Here is a 25,994-nt window from a genome sequence, read left to right as displayed (position 1 = left end):
AAACTCAGGAAGAGTCTGTTCTTCCAGGGAGAAGGCTCTGGGAACTCATGGGTGCCCAAGCTGGTTTGGGCCTCCCCTCTCCCATGATGGGCTCTGTGGGTGTGCAGAAAGCTTTCCTAAGTGAAACTTACTTGGTTTTTGCACAGTTCTTCATAGGAGCCCTTAGCCCCAATTTTGGCTGCAAATGAGGGAAGCACTTCTGGGTCAGGAATCACCACTGCTACTAAGGATGACTATGGGAAGGAAACAAAGCACATGAGAACTCCGACCATGGTGTCTCCCAGGGAGTAAAGAAAATAGGATCATAATCTTGAAATAGATATATCCCAACACCGCACATTCAGCACTAGTGTCCTCTTTTCTCACCATACATTTCAAACTCTCACGCAACTCTACTCCCATTTTCCCACTCAGCAATCTCTTTACAAACATATTCTATCAAATTTGAATGTTCATAAAGAAGTGGTGTTCAACATTAAGCTTAAAACCTCTCTGACCTGGCCATATCAACCCTCCCCCACTTGCAAAAAGCTAGGTGTAAGCACAGTACATCTAAAACACAGTGTATATGTACTAGAGGACCTCTTATTATAGTGGAAACTAAGTGCAACATGGGACTTTCTTACTCAATGGCTGGCTACCCTTTAACTGTTTTAACAAGTCTGACTTGTTTACAGAGTCTATCATAGTTTAAAAAAAAAAGGTTTTTTAAATTTACATTGCCTTATTTGAGGTTTGAAATGTGGCTTCATTTCTTCAGTTTTATAAGCTCAGATCTTCTTATCCTAAACCCACCTATTCAGATTTCCTGTAGCTACAAGAATCAGCATGGTCTGTGCTTGAAAATGGCTATTGTTAAAACAATATATTACCCGTAAGCTTTCCCCGTGTACGAAAATTTGCAGCACTACTCTACTCCTGATGTAGATATTTTCTATCTTCTCTGGAGCAATGTATTCTCCTTGGGCCAGCTTGAAAATGTTCTTTTTACGGTCAATGATCTTCAGGGTTCCATTCTATATGAAACAGACAGATAACAGTGTCAGTGCTTTTGAGTCCTATGGGTGGTGTCAGTGGAGAGAGTGATTAAGTCACAGGTATCTTTCTTCTTTAAACTTGACTTCTCCAGAGACTTTTTTGAGCAATCTTTCACTTCTCTTTCTTGGCTTTGGGGAAAGGGGAAGAAAGCCACTTCCTGCAAGAACCTATCTATATTGTATGTCAACTTGGAAAGTCAATGTGCTGCCAAGAAAAAGTCCCCAGGACCTGCTAGGGCCGTATACATGGTTTCCTCATCTATTGAAGAAATTTTACAGCTCTAAATTTTCAATAACTTAATTTCCAATTACTCCATTTCCAGAACTCCCAGAAATAGGGAAGAGTTGGTCTTTTATTAAGAATTTTGAATCAGGGCCGGCCGAGTGCCACAATGGTTAAGAACTGGCTTGGGACGCCAGAGGGCCCTGGTTCGGATCCCACATATGAGGGCCAGTGACACTGCCCTCCACAGCTAAGATGCTGAACAACAGCTCAACCTGGGCTGGGTTGCTGTGAGTCGCCTGCGACGGCGTAGGCTGCAGCCCCTGTGGCAGTGGGTTGCCATGGGCTACCGTATGTAGCCAGCAGCCAGCGTGAGCAGCAGCAGCCGCAGTGAGTGGCCGTCCAGAAGCCGGCAACTGACCTGCCTCGCCCGGGAAGAGCGCAATGATGGTGCCAACGTGGGCCAGTGAAGCAACATCCTCCACAACTAGACTGAAGAACAAAAGGACAGCAACTTGTCTGTTCCCCTTCCCCCAAATCTCCAGCACTGTTCTCTTCCCCCCAATACCCCAATAAAAATCTTTAAAAAAAAAGAATTTTGAATCAGCTCCCCGCACCTCCTTGTCTCCCTTTCATGAATCCCTCCTGTTAGATTCAGGAGCAGGCTAACACAGCTCCACTGGGCTGATGCTAATCAAGCAAGTCAATAATTGTGCTAGTTGTGCTTGTTAGGGCAGAAGCAGGGCTGGGAAGGTCTCTCTGACCAGCCAGCAGGGGTCATTTGCAGCTTCAGTTCTCTGTGCTAATTGGTCTGAGGAGCTTAGGTTCTTAGGGATTTGAATAAGAGAATTGGGATGAGTGGCAAATACAATCCACATGATCACACCCTAAGTAAGGCAGCAGACTGAGCCAATCCTGGAACCATCAACAAGGCTAACTCAAGAAATTGGCCATCAATTCAGCCTAACAGGCATTATCTGAAAGTGATTAAATAAGACTCAGCCCTTTATAACTCTAGTGTGGGGACACATCTATTGCCTATATCCTATGCTTTTTAGAGCAGAGATATCTGTATGATATCTTATCATACAGAAACAGATATGTTAGCAAGATACTACTAGACCAAACTCGCTGAAAAACATCATTAGGACCAGCATTCTTGGAGTTCTGTGATTCTCACTTAAATCTTGAGCCAGAAAGGAGTTTTAAGATCTGTTTACACTCCCCCAGGACATAATAGACAAAAACTTTTCAGAGAGGAAGCTGCTTGGAAAATCCCCTGCAGGGGTTCTAAGCCTCCATCACTATTATCCAATTCCCTCCCTTCTTAGGAAAACAGATGGCACTGACAGAGACTACTGCTCATCATTTATCAGCAAGCTATGCTTACAAAATGTCTCCATGTCTTCCACAGAGAGACTGCATAGTCACTGAGAGGCAAAATCTAGCCTCTGCATAGGCCTAGTTTAGAAATCTGCTTCTGTGTTTTAATAAGTCTCTATATATCAAATAGAAAGACACAAATCCTATTGAAACTCATAGAAGGCAAATGTTCCAGGCATATGGAGTTATCAGATGACAATTTCTGCCTCAAGAAAAGTAAACAAACAAAACAAAAACCAGATTACTACACCCCTTCCCTGGAAGAGTCACCTAATTTTTCTTTGGCTGTGAGCAAATCTATTCCCTTGTCCAGGGAGCCACGCCAGCTCAGCTGATGAGCCTGCTTGCACCTCGGCCCGTCTTGTTTATACGCAGGTGGTTCTCCCTAGTCTAGCGGTATAGACTCCCAAAAGTTTTGAAGAAACACCCACCGGGAGCCAGCGACCAATGTCTCCTGTGTGAAGCCAGCCATCCTTGTCCAGGGCTTCCTCCGTCTTCTCAGGGTCCTCCAGATAGCCTTTGAACACATTAGCCCCCTTGATGCAGATCTGCACATAAGATGATCCAAGATGGTGACAATAGCAAAAGCTGCTACTGGCATGGGGACTTTACAAAACACCTGCTCCCACCCTTTAAATCATTTGATGGTTCCCACTACCGCGTGAAGAGCACCCAAGTTTAATCCCTATTTGGCAGGATTGGACAGAGAGGTTCCAAGACATTCAATCCCTTGCTCCAGAGCTCCAAAGAGTCAAACCCAAGTGTGCTCACAATAGTGTGCTCCTCCTGATGCAAACATCCCACCATGACTGTCTGGCCATGATTACCAGGCACAACCTACCCACCTCTCCTTCATTGTTCACTGAAAAGTAGTTCATGTCAGGCACGTCTTCCAGCTTCACGTGATTGCAAGCTAGGGGGACTCCAACATGGCCTAGAACACACCACACTGCATCAGCTGGGAAACCATAAATGGTGAGAATTCTAGGCCTATTGCACAGATATTTATGGATTGACTCTAAAAAAATAAGACTGAAAAATAATCTGCCAAGATAGGAAGGCCTGGAGCAACACCTGAGTTTGGCCTTTGCCACACTCATCCAGAGCACTGAGGTAATCTAAACTCAAAAGTCCAAGTTCAGTTAGAACCCTTCTCCCAACCACTGTACTTCTGCCCAGTAGGTGGAGAACCTACCTGGCGTCCAGTCCCCAGGTAATGTAAATGTACAGCCAGCAGTGCATTCTGTTTGACCATAAGCTTCAAACACCTGGGGAAACCAAAAAAGGGCTTTGAGACTGCCTCAAGATACAGCATGAGCTGGCCCTACCTTATGGCAAGACAAGGTCTCTGAGGATGGGAGGACACTTAGTGTCATGATATTTTGAACTCATGGCTGAGATACTAAGTCATTAGAACTAGGAGTTCAGAAATAGACCAAAGTATGGAAATTTATACTATACTTTGGGAAATGTGGCATTTTAAGTCGATAAAAAAATACAAGTTTTTCATTAAGTTATCCAATGGCAACTGGACTTGAACCTGGGCAACGGAGTGCGCTTTTTAAGGGAAATGAAGTAGCATTTTTTAAAGGAAAAAAGCTCTAACTGTGGTATAGAATGGGAGTTGGCAAGCTTTTTCTGTATTGGACCAGGTAGTAAATATTTTTGCCTTTGTGAGCCACACAGTCTCTGTCTCAACAACTTAACTCTGCCAATGCAGCATGAAAGCAGCAGTAGACAGGACATAAGTGAATAGCCATCGCTGCGTTCCACTAAAATTTTACTTTTATAAAAATAGGAAATGGGCCAGATTTCGCTGGTGCTGCAGTTTGCCAACCCCTGGTATAGAGGATAATCTTGACTGGAGAGAGGCTGGTGGGAGCAAAGAAGTTCACAGGCTACTCCAATGGGGGTGTGTGGCTTGTGATAGGCAGAGTTGGTAGAAACAGAGAGGAAGGCATTTCTGGAAGGGATGTGACAACAGGAACTTCTGATCTATTGGTTTTGGGGGCTGAGGGAGAGGAAAGTATTAAGAATGGCCAAGAAGGTATTAATTTGAAAAACTAGAGGACCTCTGGCCTTGGCATCAATACAGAATCTTTTTTGATAATGGTTATATGAGGACAGGCCACTCTGTGAGGGCGAGGCTGTCTGTCTCATTCATGCTGTGAGTGCTGGTTGAATGAATGAACTAGTTAGCCATTTGGGGAAAAAAAAAAAAGACAATATCCATGCCCCAGCCCTTGTACTGAATTTAAATGGGGCAGAGATTTAATTGAAAAAAAGTAAAACCATAAGATTAACAAAAAATATGGGTGGAAAATAGTCTTATGAAATACTGGGGGTTAGGAAGTCCCATCTAAGCAACTTAAAAACTACATAGGAAAGATCAATCCGTCTAACTACATAAACATGTCAAGCTTTGATACAGCAATACACAAGGCAAAAGATGTGACTAGGAAAAATATTTCTAACACGACAAAGATTAGTATTATTACTATATGAGGAATTCTTCGAAAGCAATGTGAAAGAGAGCCAAGTTATCCTCTGCCTATTTTTCTACAGAGAAGTAATAGAATAATTCATGGAAGAAATACAACTGCTGATAAGCAGTAGAAAAGACGTTCAGTGTTAATAAAAAACCCCAAAAACCCCCAAAACTGCAGTAAGGTTTTTCATGTATCTGATGAGCTGAGATTTAAATGACTGACAAAGTTGGTCACTGGCAAGACTGTGGGGGGAAGTAAGGCCTCATGCATTATTTGCAGAAACCTATAAAAAAAGACAAGATCTTTTAACATGTAAAGAAAGCAAAAAAAAAAAAACAAAAAAAACCAACCCCAAAATGTGTATTTTAACCCAACCTTCCCTACTTGTAGGGATTTATCCCAAATTGATAACTGCATAAACAGTAAAGGTATCCTCATGATTTCATTGAACATAATGGTAAGCAACTCAAGTGTCCACCAATAGGAGACTAGTTACTTAGGTAGATTCAATAAACTCTTCCAAAACTGTTAAAATAATGTAGATCTTTATTTGACAAGGAGCAGTGTTGATGGGGAACTGTGTAACAAATGCTTTAGATGCCATTTATGAAAAGGTTTCTATACACAGATGCATTAAGAGTCGACCAGAAGGATAGTTTTTCCTGAATTTGAGACTTTGGTTGACTCTCTTTGGCACTTTTCAGTTGTGTTTTCACTGTTATTTAAACAGTGAGCCTTGTTTGTGCAACAGTGAAATGGACTATCTTCAAAGGTGCTAGACTTACCGGACATCCCAGTGCCGCCCGGAGGAACGTCAAGACGGGAGAGGAGATGGGGGCAGCGCCAGTGACCATGATGTTTACTTTGCCGCCCAGGCCACCCTGTTCAGGAGAAACAAGAGACCTGCTGAAGCCTGTCCCCTGGGTTTCAGCTTCCTCCATTACAAAATGCGTAGAACAACTTACCCACTGTTCTTATGGGAATTCAACTTGATCATTTACCAAGAACTTAGAATAGGGCCTGGCATTGTGGAAAAGCATGTAAATGTTTACTATTATTATCACTACCATCCATAGCTGGGACTATATCTGACTATATATTGGGTCGTCGGGAAAGTCATGACACATTTTTTTGTTTTTCAATGCAAAAATGCGTCAGGACTTTCCCGACAACCCAATATTCTTTTAATTTCCTCAAGATAATTTGTACATTTGGTCCCTTTGAATTACTTATGATCACAGCAGACTACCTAAAAGAACAAGAGAAAGTGCTAGAACCCAATTAAAATCAATTTTTTAAAAATTTTTGACCAATTTCCTGTGGTGACAAAGTTATCCAAGAGAGATCTCAAATGGTGAGTGAACGCAGAATGTACAAAAGGATCTCCAGTTAAAGAGATGCTTGACCATCATGGGAAAAGCAAAGTATGCTGAGACAGTGGGCAGCCTAAATATTTGCCTGGCTCTGTCCAGGACCCATCCAACCTACCTGGATCTTTGAGAAGATGAGCTTGTCCCACAGACTGTTGCGTCTGATGACACCCCTTTTCACTTCACTGAATTTACTGGCCACAGCCAAGTTCAATAAGAACTTCTTGAAGGATGTGTTGGCTTCATTTTGAACCTGCAGGGTGATAGCTCCTTTTAGTTGGAAATCTATTGGAGATACTCACCAAGGCTCATCAGTGAGCAAGAGATGGTGGCTTCTAGCTTCATGAGGAAGTGGTTCTCATTCATGAACTGGTTGGCTAAATAATGATGAGCCCAGAGAATTCTGTCCACAGTAAGAAAGAAGTGAACTCAGCACATCCATACAGAGCTCCAGCACCTCCAGCTTCCTCATTCTTGGCAAACAGCTTTGACAACTGGGAAAAGCATGTCCTCAAAAGATGGTCAGCATGTACCTAGAAAGTCACCTGTGACTGCTAGATGAAAAACAGCTCAGTGGCCACTACCATTAGGGTTTTGGACTTAGTATGTCAAAGAAGGGCCTAGGAGTCTGACTTTTTAAAACAAATACCATTTCTCTCTCCCTTTGCCCCTCTGATGCTTACATACTAGATTTGGAGAAATACCATCTTTCTCTATAACTATAGTTCCCTTAGTCTCAGCAGAGAAAACACAACAGACTTTCCATTTCTTCCCTTCAGATTTAATTCTGACACCATTTTCCAAGCTCTCATGATTTGCCTAGTCTCCTTGACTTTGGTCTCATTGTGACTCTCTAACCCATCGACCACACTCTTGCCAAAGGAGAGCTGCATCAGTACAACTCAAAGAAAGCCGCCTTATTTACAAAATTAAATCCTGAACTCCATATTCTGCCTTTCATGGCTCCATCCTACTGGAAGTCAGGTACAAGAAAATCAAAGTTTTTTCCAGTTCAAAATTCAAAGGTGACTCTCCAGCCATCTTCCATATTTATACTCCCATTCCCGGGCCTTCAGCCAAACGAGGTTGCATGTCCTCACCCTCTAATGCCAACTGTGCTCTAGACTCTGGAATCTACTTATGCCTGTACCATCATTTTGCCAATATCTCACCATCTCTCCCCAAGACCTACACTCAAATGCTGCCCATGTCATGTTATTCCTGACACCTCTCTTAACGTTTAAGATATTTACCTTTCCTCAACATTTACAAGAGTCCCCCTAACAAGTCACTGTTAAAGAGCTGGAATTAAGACACTTGTGCTAATAAAGTCCTCCATTTTTAAAATAAGTTCCAGAAGTGAACTGTGTGTTAATACTATATTATAAAATAGCTATCTCTCCCAAATCAAGACTGTCCAACAAATGGACAAAAATCATAACAACAACCAAATCTAATAATTCTATAGCATAATGAAGAACTGTTAGAATCGTTAATAAGTCTGATAGAAACCAGGAATTTCAATGTACAGGGATCATCTGTGTACTAGAATACTGCCTGTCCTGTCATGGGAGCCCCAGGATAGCACTTGGTGAGATTCACAAGTGTCAAAGGGAATGCTAGACTCTCAGAGGTGGGGGCCAAACATGGGAAGAATGGCCATGTGTTACTTCCTCAGGGCTCCCATGTCTACGAAATTATGAGGTGATTGGGCTCATGGTTAAGAGTCTGAGTGCTATAATTATATTGCCTGGGTTTAAATTCCAGTTCCAAGAGCTCCTTGGAGAAATTAGCCAAACCAAGATGTGAGTGAGAATCATGCAAAATGAACTTGAGACATTTAATGCCAGAAAGCAATGAAGCGATCCAAGACCGCTGGGGTCATGTCAAAAGGACACACGAGCAACATGATGGGGCTCCCAACACCCGAATGAGAAAATCTGAACATCAAGAAGAATGACTGGATGGATTAAACACACAAATCATGAGTTCATAATATTACAAAGAATCGCATTAGCCAGTTTTGAAAATCACTGAGGCACCAATTCATCATTTTGAAGGCTAATAAATAAAGGAAAAGAATAAAATATTTTTTATGACTTTATGGAAGAGTCGCAGCCACTTAATGCAGGAGAAATGATTGCATTAGAAAAAAAAATCACCATTTTGCAATCCCTAATGAAAAATAGGGCACTGACTAATGACAGCTAAAATGATTATGTGACAGTCTGATTCTGGCCTGACCTCTTATTAGATATGAACCTGGGCGAGTTTTTTTAACCTCTGAGGCTCAGTCTCCTCATCTGTAAGTTAGGAATAATAAGTGTAGGTGTGATTGCATGTGCTTTTGTGAGGATTAGATGATGGCATGCATCTGAAATGTTTACCATGGGGCCTCAGTAGGTGTTACGAAATCAGGGTAACAACTTCCCAGGAAGTTGGCTAAATTTTGAGGGGCTCCCCAAGTTTCTGAATTGAGCTCTTTCTCCAAATCAGGTCCAAGTAATCGCATCCAGAGAGAAAAGGGGGTGTCATTTATTGTGGTTTTTTTCAGTTGCATTTGTCAATGTGGCTGTAAGTAGATGCTTGTAGGGAGTAAGAGGGTGGAAGTGGACAAATTTCTTAGCAACAGAGAGTCCCTAAGAGCCTCAGTCTGACCTGAGCCACAGACAGCTCCCTCATCTCAGGGTCAGCCCAGCAGAGACAAGGTGACTACCTTATCGTAGATCCTGTTAAGCAGTCGAGGCACCACAGGAAACACGGTGGGCTTCAGGGTCTTCATGTCATCGGGCAGCAACCGAATATCTCCTTGGAAGAACCCAACTTTGGCTCCACAAGAGTACACAACAAACTAAAAGCAAAACCAAAGAATGGGGCTCAGAGCCAAAGGACCAACCACTTCAGGTGGGGCCTGTCTTGGATAGAATCAAAGAACTGGGTTGGTGTCTGTGGGCACTTTTCTCTATACAGCACCGCACCCTGAACGTTTCAGGTACCCACAACTCTTAGCCTAACCCCCAAGACAGGATGGAAACTCATTTCTGCTGAGGTGACAGGACAGGTAAGACAAACTGTGAGACAGAGGGCCAACTCTGACTCTACCCACAGCTCTTAGGATAACAAGCTAAGACATCATCCTTAGTGCGAGACCATTCTTTTGTTCATGTCTTTTTAATGGCAGCACTGTGGTTTATTAAGCTGTGCCTTAGGATACTGGTGCTCTTGATGTATAAAGCCTGGACAATCTGCCAATCCTTTTTGAGCAATGACACCAGGAAACTGACAGCTAAGTGTATGTTGAACACAAGCTCGTCATCTGTCATCTTCAAGTGGCCAATTGCACCTTCTCCATCTGGAACTTGACTGTTGATTTCACTTCATCAACTTTGGCCACCACAATCTCATTGTGGGTCAGCAAGAACGGGAACTTGCTGGCCTTTATTCAGGCCTACGCCCAGGATTCATGGGATCTGCTTGATCAGAGACTCTCAAGCCAAAAAGACATTATACTTCTTGGTCAGCTTCTTGGCCAGTTTCTTACTCTTGTTGAGTTTCTTCCATGCCTCGATACCCATGTGGCAGATATCCACAGATTTGACCATATCACAGTGCTGCTGGTCCCCCAGAATACAGGTGGAGAATGTAGGGCACAGATTGGACTTTAGCCCAATGGTGCCCGAGAAGTGTTTGTCCTTCTGGGGGTCATAGTTCTTCAAGCTGATCTACAGCTACACTGTCTCCAAAAACTTCTGGCACTTGCTCTGGTTCCCATGCACCACCTCACAGAGGGGGTTATGAGAGACTTTGTGGCTCATGGTGTCTTTTAGAGCTACAGCACTAAGAGAAAGCACTGCCGATTAAAGTAGAACTTGCCCATAATTGTGAGATGGTCTCAATTTCATAAATGTTCAAAGGTGAAAAAATATGCTATTAGAATCAGCATTTTATTAATTGACACTTCAGCCCAAGGAACTGAATCTTTCATTTCTGCATTTCACGCATCAACAAATAAGCTGGTCAAAGAGGTATTTAGGGGGCGAGCGAGGAGAGGATTTTCCATCCATACAACCACTTGTGTTTTTGAAAGGCCAGCACTGCTTTCAAGCCTGGAGTCCACTCACAGGCGGTCATCTATCCTTCGGCACACATGTGATCCTGAACGGCCCCACCTTCTTTGTACGCTCTGGACATCTTATCGGGATCAAATGCCCCTTCTTTGCCTCTCTGTGGGGAATTTCCTTTTATTCAATCCTAGGTCTTTTCAAAATTTGTAACCAAAATAAACTTAAAAGGAAGAAAAATGTCCCTATCCCAGCTCAGAATTAAAAGCACCGGTAGTAAGCTCCGGGCTATGACCTCACAAGACTCGCATGACCCTGTGTAAACGCAGGAGCAAGCATTAGCCCAATGGACACGCAGAGGAAAAGGCTCCACAGAAAGTGAGGTGTGATGACAGGATTCAGACATAGCTGTGCCCACTTCCTACCTATGCCCTTCACATTAGAGAAAGCACTATAAATGTTGGATAGTCACCTTTGGAATAAACATGGGACTAGCAAGTCTGGAATCCCTTTTTACATACTTGCCAGGACCAGAGGGCACTCACCTGTACAATCCTCTCAAACATATGAGCCAAGGGGAGGTAGGATATGCTCACATCATCAGGGGTGGGTTCAAAGGTATACTAGAGATCAGGAACAAAGAGGAAACAACATTGCATTAATGCCAACTTTCTCTTCCAAAGGAGATCTAAGAACTACGCCTATTAACTATAGCTAGTAATACTCTATTGTATATTTGAACGTTGCTAAGAGAGTAGATCTTAAAAGTTCTCATCCCAAGAAAAAAGAATTGGTAATTATGTGTGGTGATGAGCATTAACTAGAATTACTGTAACGATTGTTTCGCAATATGTACAAATATTGAATCATTATGTCATATATCTGAAACTAATATAATGTTAGATGTCAATTATATCTAAATTAAAATTTTAAAAACTATTCTTCCCAGGAGTTCCACATACAATTGTCCAGGTGAGGCACTGCATAAGTCTAAGAGGTGCCCTTAACTGCACTGAGTGTAGAGGTCTGCAGCAATCCTGAAAGACTAAGGGTTGAAAATGCAGAGTCCTCCAGACAAAGATGCAGAAGTATTTGTCTACACTTAGGGCCTTAACCTGTTTTTATTTATTTATTTTTTTCTTCTCTGCCTCGTCTAACCTCAAGATTAAAATTTTTTGACAGATTCACATTTTAATGATGATCTCTTTTCCAATTGACCACTGACCTCCACACATTTGAGAAAAGCAGCAGCATTTGAAATAACATTTTGATGGGTTATCATGGCTCCTTTGGGGTTACCTGTAGAAAACAAGAGGTGGAGAGAAATACCCTTTAGATATAGCTCGTAGATAGCTTTTGGCTTTGGAGTAAGAAGCTACATTCAATTGGTTCCATTCCCGAGAGCGCAGAGCTTCTTCTGTCACTGTATGAGTGATCTGTGACTCTGTTTATAAATGATTAATGCCCACAAAGATTCTACCGCTGACAACCTTTGACTACCACACAGGGCACAGCCATAATTTCAGCAACACAGCTGAAAAAAGAAATCCAAGTAATCCCCACCCCTTGTGCTGTTTTTATGTTTAAAACTTCAGTTCTAACAATATTACCTAGCTATCACCTTATAAACTGGGCAAAATGGAATGGATGTCACCATAGGTTATCATGGGCAACATTCTAAGCTGTTGAGGGTTCTAATAGATAGGTAGCTTTCAGGTGGGGGTGGGGGAGCGCACAGTGATCTGTGTAGAACTATCACTGGGTTACCTAGATGGAATGACCATTCTAGGGCTGTCAGATTGAGAGAGTGGTGGGTTGGGAAAGAAAGTTGACTTTCTGATGCCATCTTTAAGACCCCTGGAATCCATAGCATGTTAACACCTCCCAGTATGTTGAATGAAGTTTGTTTGCTGATGCTTATAGTTTTCTATTTGGGGATTCATTCTCAAAAACCTTAGGCTGTAAGCCCTTAAGGACAAGGCTCATTGGAGGGTAGCAGTGGTTATCAGCCTATCAGTGGTTAGTGACTCAAGTCATGTTTTTGGCTGACCAGGGGCCTCTAGGACAGCTTCATGGGCACTGACCTGTGGTCCCACTGGTGAAGCAGATGATGCCCAGGTCTTCTGGTCTAGGAGGCTGGAGGGGGAAGCACAAGAGATTGGTCTACCATGCATGACTTCTGCAAGCTGAACGTGCAGGATTCAAATTTGAGCAGAAGAAAACTTACCACGGGTTTTCTGAAGTTCTCTTTGCCTAGAGTCTACATGAACAGAAAGCCAAGAAAGAAAGATATCAGTTGAAATGGGTAGGCTTATGACAAACACTGTCCTCTGTTTCCCTCTCCCATGAGAACACATCTGTGGGAATATAACGCAGATTCCCACCGGATCAGGCCCAGATGCCCCAGAGAAGAGCATAAGGTTTATCTAGAATTTCTACAAACCATAAGAGGGCAGATCCCGAATGTCTAAACTTCCCATCATACTCTTAAGGTTCAGTCATCTAGGATCATTGCTAAATCTTTTTGAATAAGATGAATAGTTTCAAGGTTTACTACATTCCAGCCACTGTCCTGGCCATTTTATATATCCTAACTCAGGTAACTCTTTACAGTCACCCTCTATGAGGTAGGGACTATTTTATCTTCATTTTACAGAAAGGGAAAGGGCGATGTGGAAAAACTTCCTCAAGGCCACCTAATTAATACATGTGCAGCTGGAACAGGAGCCCAGGAATCCTAGCTTCAGAGCCACATCCTTAACTACCACTAACCTCTGTATTTATAAATTTACTATTTAGAATTCTGTGCACACTGGCCACAGACCTTTCTCATAACCTGGCATGGTTTCTGAGCTGTTTGGGGGAAATTGCTCTCAAAGCTTCACAGCGTGAGTCTAATTTTCTTGTCTCCTGCCACCCCTGGAAAGCAACAGCCTGCAGATGTCCTGCAAGTTGCCCATGGTGTCAGACCAGCCTTTGAGCTGGGAGTTGAGTTTCAGACCATTACCTCAGCATCAGAGAGGGATAAGATCTCAACTCCACATTTCTCCCCTCTTTGCTTCAGGTCGTCCGCAAAGGGATCCATGAGGATGATCATTTTCAGGCCTGGGAGGAGTTCCTTCTCCACATTTCCTATCATGACTGATGCTTTTTGGGGTGTGTCACAGATCACCGTGGCAATCTTAGCTGGAATCAGAAATAGAGCCAGAGGTCATCCTCCTGCTCTGCTGGGTACCTGATTGCCTTACAAGAAGGAAGAGATTTTTGCAAGTTTCCAGGCTGGTGGGTATTATGTCTGCAAATCAGATTTATAAAGCATAAAAGCTGAAATATTCCATTGATAATAAATGAGCTCAATTGAAAGAGTAGTGTAGAGTTTTCTTACATACTGCCAACACAGTTTATACTTTCTAGAGAAGCCACCAAATTCCTTCTGCTTAAGAATACAATGACTATGAATCGCTTAGCTGTGGTCCTGTCAATGTGTTTTATTTGGGGAAGGGGATTAGAAGGGAAGGGGGGACAAATTGGATTTTAGCAGACAAGCATGTTATGATTCTAAATGTTAGCAATTGCTTTGATACTTCTTTACACAAATAGAAAACTTCTGATTGTGGCTATAGTTCAAATGGATCTACTCACTTTACTAGTTCTGTGACAGGGAGTGACATCTCGGATTTGTGAAAGGGCCGTTACTTGCCCATTGAACTTGTACTTGTTTCTTTAACACTGGTGTTTTTTTTCTACAGACTCACCATAGCCATTGTTAAGTCGTGGTTGACTGTACTGACTTAGGTGAATAAGAACAGGAAATTAAATCTGTCATTTCACAGTGGTTTAGTCACTCACTCTGGCCTTTCATCCAGTGTGGCCAAAGTAAATAGTCTTATCTCTAAACTACAGTGTCATACAATGTCACCTTAAAGCATTTCACTGAATCCTCTATCTGTGTACATCCCTGCCTCCTGGGCTTCTTGCAACTTTCCTGTAAATTAAATCCTAGGCACCACAGGACAAGAAAGACTGGACCATTGTTCTAGTCACAGCATTCCAAGTCGGCTACCAAAAGCAGATGAGGAGTTGCTCAGCATTCAGAAAGAACCAAGTTATAATGTAATAGCAAAGTTTTACCCTTGTTGATAATGTATATGACGGCTTCTGCTCCCAGGGTGTCATACAGGGGGACAGCTACCATGGAGTACGTATAACAAGCTAACTCGGAGATGATCCACTGTGGGAGAGAAGTTCAAGTAAGGACTAGGGAACACTTTGAAAAGAAAAGGTATTCAATTAGTCATTTAGCCAACAAATTCTTATTTGGTTACTTCGTATTAAAAAAGAAAATCACTGGCCGGCCGAGTGGCGCGATGGTTAAGAACTCGCTTGGGATGCCAGAGGGCCCCGGTTCGGATCCCACATATGAGGACCAGTGATGCTGCCCTCCACAGCTAAGATGCTGAACAACAGCTCAACCTGGAGCTGGGCTGCCATGAGTCGCCGGCGACGGCGTGGGCTGCAGTCCCTGTGGCAGTGGATTGCCATGGGCTGCCGTGTGTGGCCAGCAGCCAGCGTGAGCGGCCAGCAGCCGCAGTGAGCGGCCGTCCAGAAGCCGGTGACTGATCTGCCTCGCCAGAGAAGAGCGCAATGATGGTGCCAACTTGGGCCAGTGAAGCAACGTCCTCCACAACTAGACTGAAGAACAAAATGATAGCAACTTGTCTGTTCCCCTTCCCCCAATTCCCCAGCATTGTTCCCATCCCCCCAATTCCCCAATAAAAATCTTTAAAAAAAAAAAAAAGAAAATCACTGTGGGGCCCTAGAGACTGCCACTGCTAATGCTACAAAGTGCAGTTAAATAAAGAAGATAAGATAGGCACAGAGACAACTAAAATACAAAGGTAGACCAGGATACAAAGGTAGAGTGTGATAAGTTCTATCCATATGAGGTATGGAAACCATTAGGGAGTTCTAAGGAGACAGAGGTCACTTTCAGGGGTGGGGTTAAGACTACTTTGGGGAAAGTGATGAAAATTGGGCAGGGCTTTGAAGGACTGGTAGGTTTTGGTTATGGAGGTAGAGGCAGAGAAGGCATTCAGGAAATGAACAAAGACAGGATAGCATGACATCTCTGTACATACATCAGGAAGCGTGAAGAGTGACAGGAAATACGTTGGAAAGATGGATCAGAATCTGGTAATGGGAGGCCTGAAATGTCAGTCTCAGTGTTACAGGCTGAATTGAAGCCCTAACCCCCAATGCCACCGATTTTGGAGATGGTGCCTTTAACGAGGTAATTAAGGTTAAATGAGGTCATAGAGGGAATCCTAATCCAATGACTAGTGTCTTTATAAGAAGAGGAAGAGACACCAGGCATGAGAGAGCAAAGACCATGTGAAGACACAGTGAGAAGGCAGCCATTTGCAAGCCAAAAAGAGAGGGCTCAGGAGAAACCAAACTTGCTGACACCTTGGTCTTGGACTTCTAGCCTCCAGAACTAGGAGAAAATATATTTCTGTTGTGTAAACCACCCAGTCTGTGGTATTTTGTTATGGCGGCCCTAGCAGACTAAAACACTAGATTTGATGGGAAGTTCCTAAACTAGAGCCAAGGATCTCTCTTCTGATTGAGAATCAGTGTTACAAAGGTAGGTATGTAGATTCGCTGAAAAGTGCAGCCAGCGTCCTCGCAAATTTGGGTAAAGGAACTGGCTCTAGTGCACATATGTCATCCAACTATTCTGATGCATACAAAGATTTTCTGTGAGAATATTGGGTCTAATGACTTAACTGGAACTTGGGGATAAGTTTAATACCAATCATCTTAATGTCTAAAATCTGCTTTCAACAGCCCGCTTCAGTAGCAATGGATGCCGTGGGTTACTAGTTCAGGTACAACATGCAAGTTCCAATTCTAATATGAATGCATCCCTTTCCACGACATCCTCAAGCTCTTATTTGCCAGTTCCTTATAGCTTCCTTATTTTCCTTATGCAACTAACAGGCTGACTTAAAGTGACTCTTAATGGGTGGAAAATAAACAAAGTCCAGTCACCTAACTTAGAGCACCACATATTCAACCAGGAATTAAGGAGGCCCTGGGTTGTAACTCTTTCAAGTGGAAGATTGTGTAAGTATATAAGATCTTTAAATAGCTTTGGCGAGTCATCAGCAAGTGTCAGAGTCCGGGATTAGAGGTGGGGTTTAAAGTCTTTCGATTTGGTTCTGACTCATTCCCTTGCGTTAACTGCATCATGCTTACCTCTGGCCTGTTCTGAGCAAAGATTCCAACAAACTGGTCTGGTGATGGCTTATATCCTTTATGGAGCAGACAGGAGCCCAGGTACTCTGCTCGATCAGACACCTACGAGAGAGAGAGAGAGAGAGAGAGAGAGAGAGAGAGAGAGAGAGCAAGTCAAGACCCCAAAGAGATCAAATTTAACTCAGGATATCACATTAGCAAAAGGAATCTCTCCCAAACCATGGGCCTGACTTACCTGTCTGTAGGACAGCCATCTGTAGGGCTGGTTTGGTTTTCTATATCCCAAGCAAGGCCCATTGTCTAGAAACATAACATTAAAAGAAAATCAGCTCCAGTTGCAAATCCTTTGGATCAGAGAAGGTAGAGGGGATTAGGAAGAGACATGGCACAAAAGATAAATCTAGGAAGAATGAGAACTTCTTTTATATGCCAAGGAAATTCAAAGACACAAAGTACTCAGATCTCAAAGGCAGAGACAGTCTTACATCTGAAATGTTTAGGAAATTCTACAAAACAGGGGTGGCTCAGTGTTGGAATATGTGACCTGCAGGGTAACAGGCATTCTGAGAAAGCCATGAATATGGACTAGCCCACATAACGTGAACCAGTAAAAGCCCAGAAGTAAATACAAACAGCCCGTATTGGATAATATTGAATTGAGCTTCCTTAAAAAAATTAAAAGTCTGCTCATAAAAATCTAGATTACCATCAAGCTATGAGCTGTCAATAATCTCATCAAGTAAGCACCATTATTAACACTGATTTTCCTTTCACAGGTGCTTTGCATAGTTGTACAGGGTTATGTTCACTTGAGTTCTATATCTATATCTATCTCTCTCTCACTATATATATATATATATATATAATATATGTATTTTATATATATAATTTTATATATATTATATATATAATTATATATATATTATATATATAATTTTATATATATAATATATATACATATATATTATATATATATATGTACTGCTTCCATTCCCTGTTTGACATAAACATCCCCATGTTGTTATTATTTATTCTCTGCAGCAATTTCAGTGGCCTTACTATGGCCAACCGATGAAGGGTTTGTTCTACTGCAGTTGACTTTCGTCTCCTTGTGGATATTTAGATTGTTTCCAAGTTTGACACCTTAAATAATGCTATGATAAATATTTTCAAATTAATTGTTTCCAATTTAGAATATTTTCTTAAAATAGAGTACCTAAAATGAAATAATTGGGTTGGGAAGGGGTCGGGGTAGTCAGAATAGCTCTGGTTTTTGCTACCTAGCAGGACATTGCTTAATAGACCCATTGTAAAAATTTGCTTTTCTGCAACCAGGAACATATCAAATCATCGACACTAAATAGTATCTTTTTAACATGTCTTCTGGTTTGATAGGTTTCAAATATGATTACTTTAGTCTAAGTTTCTTTAACAGCTAGTAAAGTGGGACCTTTTCCCGTATTTGTTAAATTTTATTTACTCTCACGAATTGTCTGTTAATGTACATTGCCTGTTTATATGAGAGTGTGTTCTGAGATACCGAGGCTCACTGGAACTTCAAGGGCACACACACTCGAGGACACACACAGATGCACACACATATTTCTTTGCCTCCAATGGTTTGACAATCGTGTCTTACATTTGATGGTCGAAGAATTAAACTTCTGAACATCTAAACGGCTCAGCCTTATTAAAATTAAAATAAGTGTGGGAACATCCACTTACTAGAGTAAATAGTAATCCCGGCCACAGAAGCCATGGAAGTTGTGAAATGAGGCTAAGAAATAAGCCTAACTTGCTGAGAAGCCCCGATCTAAGCCAAAATGAGTCCAAGTTATAAATCAAAGCAGAAGGGAAAGGAATTTGACATAGAGGCTTTCTTCAGATTGCTGAGAGGAATTCCAGTCTTGCCAAAAGGAAGCATTCAGAGAGAGGGTTTCTAGGAATTCAGAGGTAAATATGTGAACTTGCAGACAAAGTGACAGAGGCAAAAGGAAAGAAAGCAGGAAGGAGATAGCTACTCTGATTGAAGAGATACAGAAAACGCATGAGAGCCTGTCCACAGGAAATGTTAGCACTTTTTCTTCCTGCTGGAATAGATATGTGAAAGCTCAAGAAGTAGTCTCAGGATGTAATTTTCCATAAAGCCAGGCAAGTCCTGTCCTGTTAGGTGTTCACAGCCACTGTGCCAGCCCACAGTGTGTGCCCCCGATGGTCTACCGGTGAGATTATTTGTACTGACATTAATCACTAGTGACAGCTACCATTTATGGTATGCTAACCATGCTGGGCACATCCACTCATTTGGTCTTCCCAACTATCGTTATCCCCATGGTACTAAGAGTCAGGAAGGACTGGGACAGCTTCTTCTAGCTAACTCAATAAGTGGCAGAGCTGATGAATGTGGATAAAACCATACTTCATCTCCTTATCACTTCTCTATTGATGGAAATTCTAGCAGAGGCCAATGGCCAAGGAACAAGTCAAATAATTGGCCCAAAGGGGCACCAACTGAGGTCTCATTAAACTCTGTGCCCTAATCAGCTTCAGCCTAATTAGCCAAAGTCCTGATCAGGCAACAGCCTAGCCTTCAATTAACTTACACAACTCAGATCTAGTTTCTGTTCGAAGGTACGGCCATCTACAAAGAGCCCGCCCATTAACTCTGCAAAACTGCTGCCCTAAGCTAAGCAGAGTTGAAACTCTGGCATGCAGACCTTCTCCGAAGCCTTGTTAAAAACTCAGATTCTTAAGTCTCACTATCTAGAATTCTGACTCAATTTAACAAGGTAAAGCCAGAGGATCTATATTTTAATCATTATCCACAGGTGATTCTCAATATTCACCATCTACCAGGTAGGGGTCAAAAGTGTATGTTCGGGTTGATGTATTCAGCCCCAGTTGGGACAAGAAGTGTCATTTTTCAGTGGAAATAGCCAGGCCAGGTTTCTCATGTCTGCCTATGTGAGAGGCCATTTTAACTTAGTATCTGTTTCATTTAAATTTAGTATGGAAAAAAGAAATTCTAAATGAAGTATCTTATGCAACATTTTCTAGTTCTGTCACCTTCAGAATGTTCCCGAACCTCTGAGCCTTCATTTCTTCATTTTGAAAAATGGGAGGGATAGTAAATAATCCCTGAAATTTAGGGACGATTAAGTAAATCGTATATGAGCAGCACCTATTGCACAGTTAGCACTAGACAGGAGTTGACTAGTAAATATTGTCACTGTCATAGTTAAAAGCAGAAGGGAAGGGAGGCATAAGAAGTCACATAGGATAACCTGTGCCTATACAGAATGTCACCCCAAGGAAAAAAGATACACAGAGGGCTCTAAGCCAGGTGATTTCGAAAGGAAACTAGGGCAGTTAGCATTGTGTTTAATGATTCAAAATACAAATACTGAGGCTTGATATGTTCCAGGTGACTCTACCACAGCCCATGTGGTGATAGCTCTAAGAACGTCCAAAAGGTACTTGCCCTCTGTGATGCTAAGAGTAGCACCATGGGCTCATAGCATGGTATTGAGGCCAAGGACAAGGTAAGAGGTCAGGAGGCCTGAATGCTCATTCCAGCTCAGATTCTGCATCCGGGGAATTGCGTTTATGAAAAGCATGTTCCTAAACAAATATAATGTGCTAATGTACTAGTGAGTCAATAAAAATGCTATTCTATATATTATTGTTGACTCTTTAACAACAACTTGGCAGGGGAGTTCTTGTGGTAAATGAGGAACAGATTCAGAGAGCCAGAGTGATTGGCACAAGGTCAGACAGCGGGAAATGGAAGAGCTGGGTTTCAAACCCAAGGCTGTCCTACACTGCTTCCTGACACTGTGAACTTCTGATTCCTGCAGTCATCCTGACACTGAGCTAATGTCCCCTCCGCTTTGTATGTTGGAATTCTATTCAGACCACCACTGGGGGTTTTAGAAGTGAGACAGGGAAGCAGAGGTATGGAACAAGACCCCATCTTGGTCTTCTTCAGGCAAGTTGAGACTACTAGGCTTACCAGATACAGCAAGCCCTCTTTGGAAAGCTTCATACATCGTCTTGGCATCTGAGAAGTAGTAATACAGCAGGTCATTGCTCTTCTCGCGAGCATTCTTCCGTGCTCCTCCCTAAGGCATAAAACCAAGGTTAGGCCAAGCCTGAGTCTCTCCCCACCCTTTCCATGCCCTTGTGGATTGAATTAAAGAGGCTGTAAATCCTCTTTGAGATCACAGGGATTACCCCTTTTGTATTCAATCAATTTTTTAAATTTCAAAATTGTAGTATCTTCACAATATTGAAATGCAGAGACTGTCAGTTTTGTTTCTGGCAATCTCTAATCACCCTTCTAGGCATACTAGACACACACACACACACACACACACACACACACACACACACACACGGGAAAATATTAGAGTTTTACATCCTTTGACAAAAGTCATATCAAGTTTGTGCATTTATAAAATGCATACTATGTTCCAGATGCTGTGCAAATACTGTAGATGCAAAGTAAGTTAAGACAAAATCCCTGACCATGAGCTTCTTAAAAGGGAGGTTTTTTGAGTGGGGGTGGGCTGAGGAAGGAAAAAGAAACCACACAAATATAATACTGTGATGTACATGCTATGATGCTATGATAAAAATATATGTTTTGGGAGGCTAAGGAAGCAACCAATTCTGTACTAAGTAGAAAGGCTGAAGAGAAGAAATGATATTTCAATAGAGACTTTGAAGATGAGTAAGCATTTACCAAAAAGATGTGGTTTGGTAGAGGAGAGGGAAAGAAGAATGAGTCAGAGTGAAGGAACAGCCTGAATAAAGGCACAGAGGTCAGAAAATACATTGTAGAATCTGGTGGGTACTAGAGAACAAGGTATGTGACAAAGGAGTAGCTAGGGATGTGTCTAGAAATGTCAGCTGGAACTACAGGATCAGGCCCTGACATGGGTCCTGGAGCCATAATAGAAGCTATAGGCATGGTCCAACCCTCATGAACATTAGCCTAGAGAGAAACAGGCATCCATTAAATAAGCATACAAAAGGGACTGTAAAGGTGCAGGGTAACACACGAGGCTATAACATCAACAATCTTCCTTGATGTCTAGAATATCAAGGAAGATTTCCATGAAATGTCCCATTAAGAAAAGATGTCAAGGGCCGGCCGAACGGCTCAGTTGGTTAAGAGCTCGCTCAAGAGTTTGAGCTCTGAGCAACAGCGGTTCGAGGCCAGCCCGAGCTGAGTAGCTGCTAAGCTGCCAATAGGTAGCAGGATGGCTCAGCTAAAAAAAAAAAAAAAAAAAAAAAAAAAAAAAAAAAAGAGTATCTGTATTTTGTCAGCTGATGTGGCTGTCTCTATATGCCCTCAAGACTTTACCCAAAAGTCACCTTCTCAATGTGGAGACCTGCCTACTTAAAATTGCACCCCACCCCACCCCCTCCCTGCCTTATTTTTCTACCATCTAATGCTCCCAATATTTTAACTATTCATCTCTTTAGTGTGTGTCAGCCCTGCGAAGACAGGGAGTTTTATGTCCTCACAGCCCCGGGCCTGGAGCTGTTTATTCAATCCCATCTGGAGCGGTCCTGCTCGACCTGTCCTTCTCCTCCAGGACCATCCTCCCCCACCCCTTACCTGCTCCTTGCTCTGCCTTCCTGCCTCCAGACGCCCCTAGTGGGCTGCCCAAATGCAATGCTGATTGCACCCACTCCCCAGCTTAGCACTCGCTGGTGGTTTCTCAACCTCTACACCACTGACATTTGGGGAGTAGAGTCCTTTATTGTAGGATGTTCAGCAGCATCCCTGTCCTCAGCCCATGAGATGCCAGTGGCATCCCTGCTTATGACAACTAAAAATGTCTCCAGATGTTGCTGAACATCCCCTGGGAGGCAGAACCCCCCCCCCCCCCAGATGAGACGTACTATGCTGAAGTGATGCCTTCATAGTCTGGCCCCATCTCCTGACTATCATCACCCAGGTGGAGCTGCTTTCAGGTTCTCATAGGATTCAGGCTTCCTCAGTCCCAACTGCCTCTGGACACACTGTTCCCTCTTCCTACAATGCCATTCCACCATCCCCTTCCCAGTTTGTCTTCCCAGTATCTGCTTGTCTGTCACCACCTCCAGAGATCTCCCTGACTCCAGGCTGGGTTAAGAGGTCCTCCTCAGTCCTCCTACAGTCTGCCTGGGGGTCCCCCATGAGAAAGTTGAACTTACTGATACATTTATGGTCCCGAATGGATAGCAGGGGAACCCTGGTGCCAGACACCCAGGAGAAGTCAGTGTGGGTTTGCTGAATGAGTCAATGAATGAGTGAGACCATCAGNATATCTTTTTGTTTTCCGATGGTCTTAGGCGACCCCTGTGAAAGGGTCATTCGACCCCCAAAGGGGTCGTGACCCACAGGTTGAGAACCACTGCTTTAGAGGAATCAAGGGATGATGAAGCTAAAACTCTAGGGTGAGAAAAGAAAAGAATCTAAATGGCAAAGAAAGGCTGTCTTGGAATTAGGAAGAAATCTCAATGAAGGATAATAGGAAAGGCAAAAGGAGACGTTTTCAGAAAGGAGAAGTCTCAAGTCAATTGAGAGGAAGGCTGAGGAGAAATCATTGAATTGAGAAGTTAGATTATATGTGACCCAGAGAAGTTTGAGGAGATGGCAGTGGTTCAGGTCTGATCTCAGGGGGCTGTAGTTCAGAAGAGGAAATCCACAAACAGGCTACATTCAGAAAAAAAACTCCAGTGGGAAAAGGAGGGATTGAAAGGAGGTGGTGGCCTAAAGCAGCAGGATCAGCAAGAGAGGACAATGTCAAAAAAGGAGAAGCAAACACACCAGAATAAAGGGGAGGGTGGTGGAGAGAGGACGTAATTTGAAATAAGAGTCCTGAGCAGAGGAAAGAAGCCGTAAAAGGATCAGAAGGGATTGGCTTGACAAAGGAACAGGAATGCTTGTTTTTCTCTGAAAAGGGTTAAAGGTGAAAAATGATGAAGAGAACATTCTTTCAGCTTTCCCTTTGCTCAGAGATATAGGAAGCTGTGTGATTTCCTGAAAGTTAGGGAACGGAGGGGAAATGCCCAGTTCAACTTCTGCCAGTTTTAAGAATGAATATTAACACAAAGCTGGACTTGAACTCAATAACTTCTTTACCATTCTCAGACATCGAGTTTCTTAATGAAAATGTTCCTCTACCCCCAAAGGAATGACTCTTATCTAGATCGTGGGTCAGCAAACATTTTCTGTGAAGGGCTAGAAGTAAATACTTTAGGTTTTGTGGGACACATATGATAGCTCCCTCTTTTTAATTTTAATTTTATTTTTTACATATCCCTTTAAAAATGTAAAAACCATTTTCAGGTTGCCAGGCGCGCGCACACACACACACACAAAAGGTGGATTTCCCCCGAGGGCTGTAGTTTGCCAACCCCAAACTAGATTACTGACATCATAAGACCTACCTGCAGTTTTATTTGTGTTATAAAGGGAAATGCGCCATTAATAGAAGTTTAAATTTGTAGATTTTCAGTTGAGCGCTAACCTGATAGGCTTACTTTCCCACGCTACACCCAACCCCCTTCATGAGTCATCTCGAGGTCTTGAACTACAGTTTGTGTTCCATCAAGGCTGACCAACTACAACCGCGACGGGTACTTTACCTCGATTCCAACTGACTGGTTGTTTAGATCCACAATAGGCAAGACTGACGGAGGTCTGTTGACCAGCCACACGAAGATGGCAGCTCCAAAGGTCAGGATGCAGATCAGTGCCGGGGTTGGAAGTGGGGAAAACAAGAAGTTAAAGATAAAAAGCATCTTTGTGAACAGCAGCAGGAAATTCAGGCCTTTAAAAAAAGAAAAGAAAAAAAAAAGTTAGAGGGAATATCCACATCTGTGCTTACAGAAGGGGACGCGCGCGCGCGCACACACACACACACACACACACACATACAGAGCTTCTAATCTTCCAAATAGCCAGCACTGGACCACTCAAGTAGCAGAATTTCTCCCAGCGTTTACCTTAGAGTGAGTTCTCCTCCACTGCTACTTGACCGCCCGCCCTTCCACAAGGTGGCAAGGATCAAAGGAGACAAGTTAATAATTTCCCAGATAATTTTGAGAAATGACTGCCCTTTTACTTCTGGCCCACAAAGCCTAGAAGAAGCTGTTCTGGACCCCACATGAAGCGGGTCGTCAGAGGAGGGCGCCCCAGAGGCCTTCCCCTGCCCAAGCAGAACGAGGGCCAGGAAGAACCCTTCCGGCGGGACTTCCCTAGTATAAACCAAACAGAAGAGGAAAGCTCTGCAGAGGGGACAGCACAGATTTTAGAAATCAAGCGTTCTGCGCAAAGGACATTTCCTGCTGGCCAGATAGGCCTTGAATATTGCTTTTCTTTTTGAAGGGTCGGGCGGGGCTCAGAGATCAACAGCGTCACAATTTGCTACGTCTAATGTCCTCTTCTCCAGGGAGTCTGGAGCAGGGCTCGGCAAACTTTTGAGACGGAAGAGCCAATCCTGTTCCTCATAACAATTTAAAATTATTTGAGAGCCATAAATATATTTTTACAAATCAGGAAATTTTTAAAATCCTTTAACATTTTTACAAATGAAACTATGATAGTTTTATTTTCATTTTCAATTTTACTTCAGAGCCACATGTATGTACCCAAAGAGCTGCTTGTGTCTCGTGAGCCACAGTTTGCCAACCCCTTGTCTGGGGGAACCATGTTTATTGGAGGCAACATTAACCAGACATGCAGAAAGGGTGCTGGAAAATAGGCCTGACACATGGTAGCAGGGGAGCATTGAAGATTCAGGTCAGGAGGAGATCTCAAGGAATCAAAAGTAACGAAGACTTCTTCCAACCCAGCTTTTCTTGTAGTTCTCAGCCAACTTCAGCTTAAACTACTCTCATAGGAGGGCCTAACTCTTGCCTCACAGCTTTCAGACTTGAGTAGGAGAACAAAAACAGCCAACACGAGCACTGACTGTATGCCAGGCACTGGGCTGGGTTGTTTGCATGGATCATCTAGTTCAGCGGTTCTCAACCTTCCTAATGCCGCGACCCCTTAATACAGTTCCTCATGTTGTGGAGACCCCCAACCATAAAATTATTTTTGTTGCTACTCTATAACTGTAATTTTGCTACTGTTATGAATCGTAATGTAAATATCTTTTTGTTTTCCGATG

General features: G+C 42.8%; 1 protein-coding gene and 1 pseudogene across 3 annotated transcripts in view; both read right to left on the bottom strand.

The window, feature by feature from the left end:
- ACSL5 (acyl-CoA synthetase long chain family member 5) overlaps positions 1 to 25,994 on the bottom strand; it is a 53,174-nt gene that overhangs the window by 2,766 nt on the left and 24,414 nt on the right. For all 3 annotated transcript variants that reach the window (XM_019646673.1, XM_019646674.1, XM_019646672.1), the window contains exons 2-19: positions 24,466 to 24,650; positions 20,834 to 20,942; positions 17,057 to 17,121; positions 16,822 to 16,923; positions 14,695 to 14,794; positions 13,571 to 13,749; positions 12,791 to 12,823; positions 12,648 to 12,699; positions 11,789 to 11,862; positions 11,109 to 11,186; positions 9,219 to 9,353; positions 6,621 to 6,755; positions 5,918 to 6,013; positions 3,839 to 3,911; positions 3,489 to 3,577; positions 3,075 to 3,191; positions 873 to 1,016; positions 132 to 233 (exon numbers count right to left, since the gene is read on the bottom strand). In XM_019646673.1, coding sequence (XP_019502218.1) covers positions 132 to 233; positions 873 to 1,016; positions 3,075 to 3,191; positions 3,489 to 3,577; positions 3,839 to 3,911; positions 5,918 to 6,013; positions 6,621 to 6,755; positions 9,219 to 9,353; positions 11,109 to 11,186; positions 11,789 to 11,862; positions 12,648 to 12,699; positions 12,791 to 12,823; positions 13,571 to 13,749; positions 14,695 to 14,794; positions 16,822 to 16,923; positions 17,057 to 17,121; positions 20,834 to 20,942; positions 24,466 to 24,621 — 1,839 coding nt within the window. In that variant the 5' untranslated portion in view covers positions 24,622 to 24,650. The remainder of the gene's footprint in view (positions 1 to 131; positions 234 to 872; positions 1,017 to 3,074; positions 3,192 to 3,488; positions 3,578 to 3,838; positions 3,912 to 5,917; positions 6,014 to 6,620; positions 6,756 to 9,218; positions 9,354 to 11,108; positions 11,187 to 11,788; positions 11,863 to 12,647; positions 12,700 to 12,790; positions 12,824 to 13,570; positions 13,750 to 14,694; positions 14,795 to 16,821; positions 16,924 to 17,056; positions 17,122 to 20,833; positions 20,943 to 24,465; positions 24,651 to 25,994) is intronic.
- LOC109384917 (60S ribosomal protein L10a pseudogene) lies at positions 9,423 to 10,323 on the bottom strand (annotated as a pseudogene).

This window comes from Hipposideros armiger, unplaced genomic scaffold, assembly GCF_001890085.2.
Source record: "Hipposideros armiger isolate ML-2016 unplaced genomic scaffold, ASM189008v1 scaffold_105, whole genome shotgun sequence".
NCBI classification, from domain to species: domain Eukaryota; kingdom Metazoa; phylum Chordata; class Mammalia; order Chiroptera; family Hipposideridae; genus Hipposideros; species Hipposideros armiger.
Note: the sequence above shows the minus strand (reverse complement) of the source record. Positions and strands in the feature narration are given on the sequence as shown.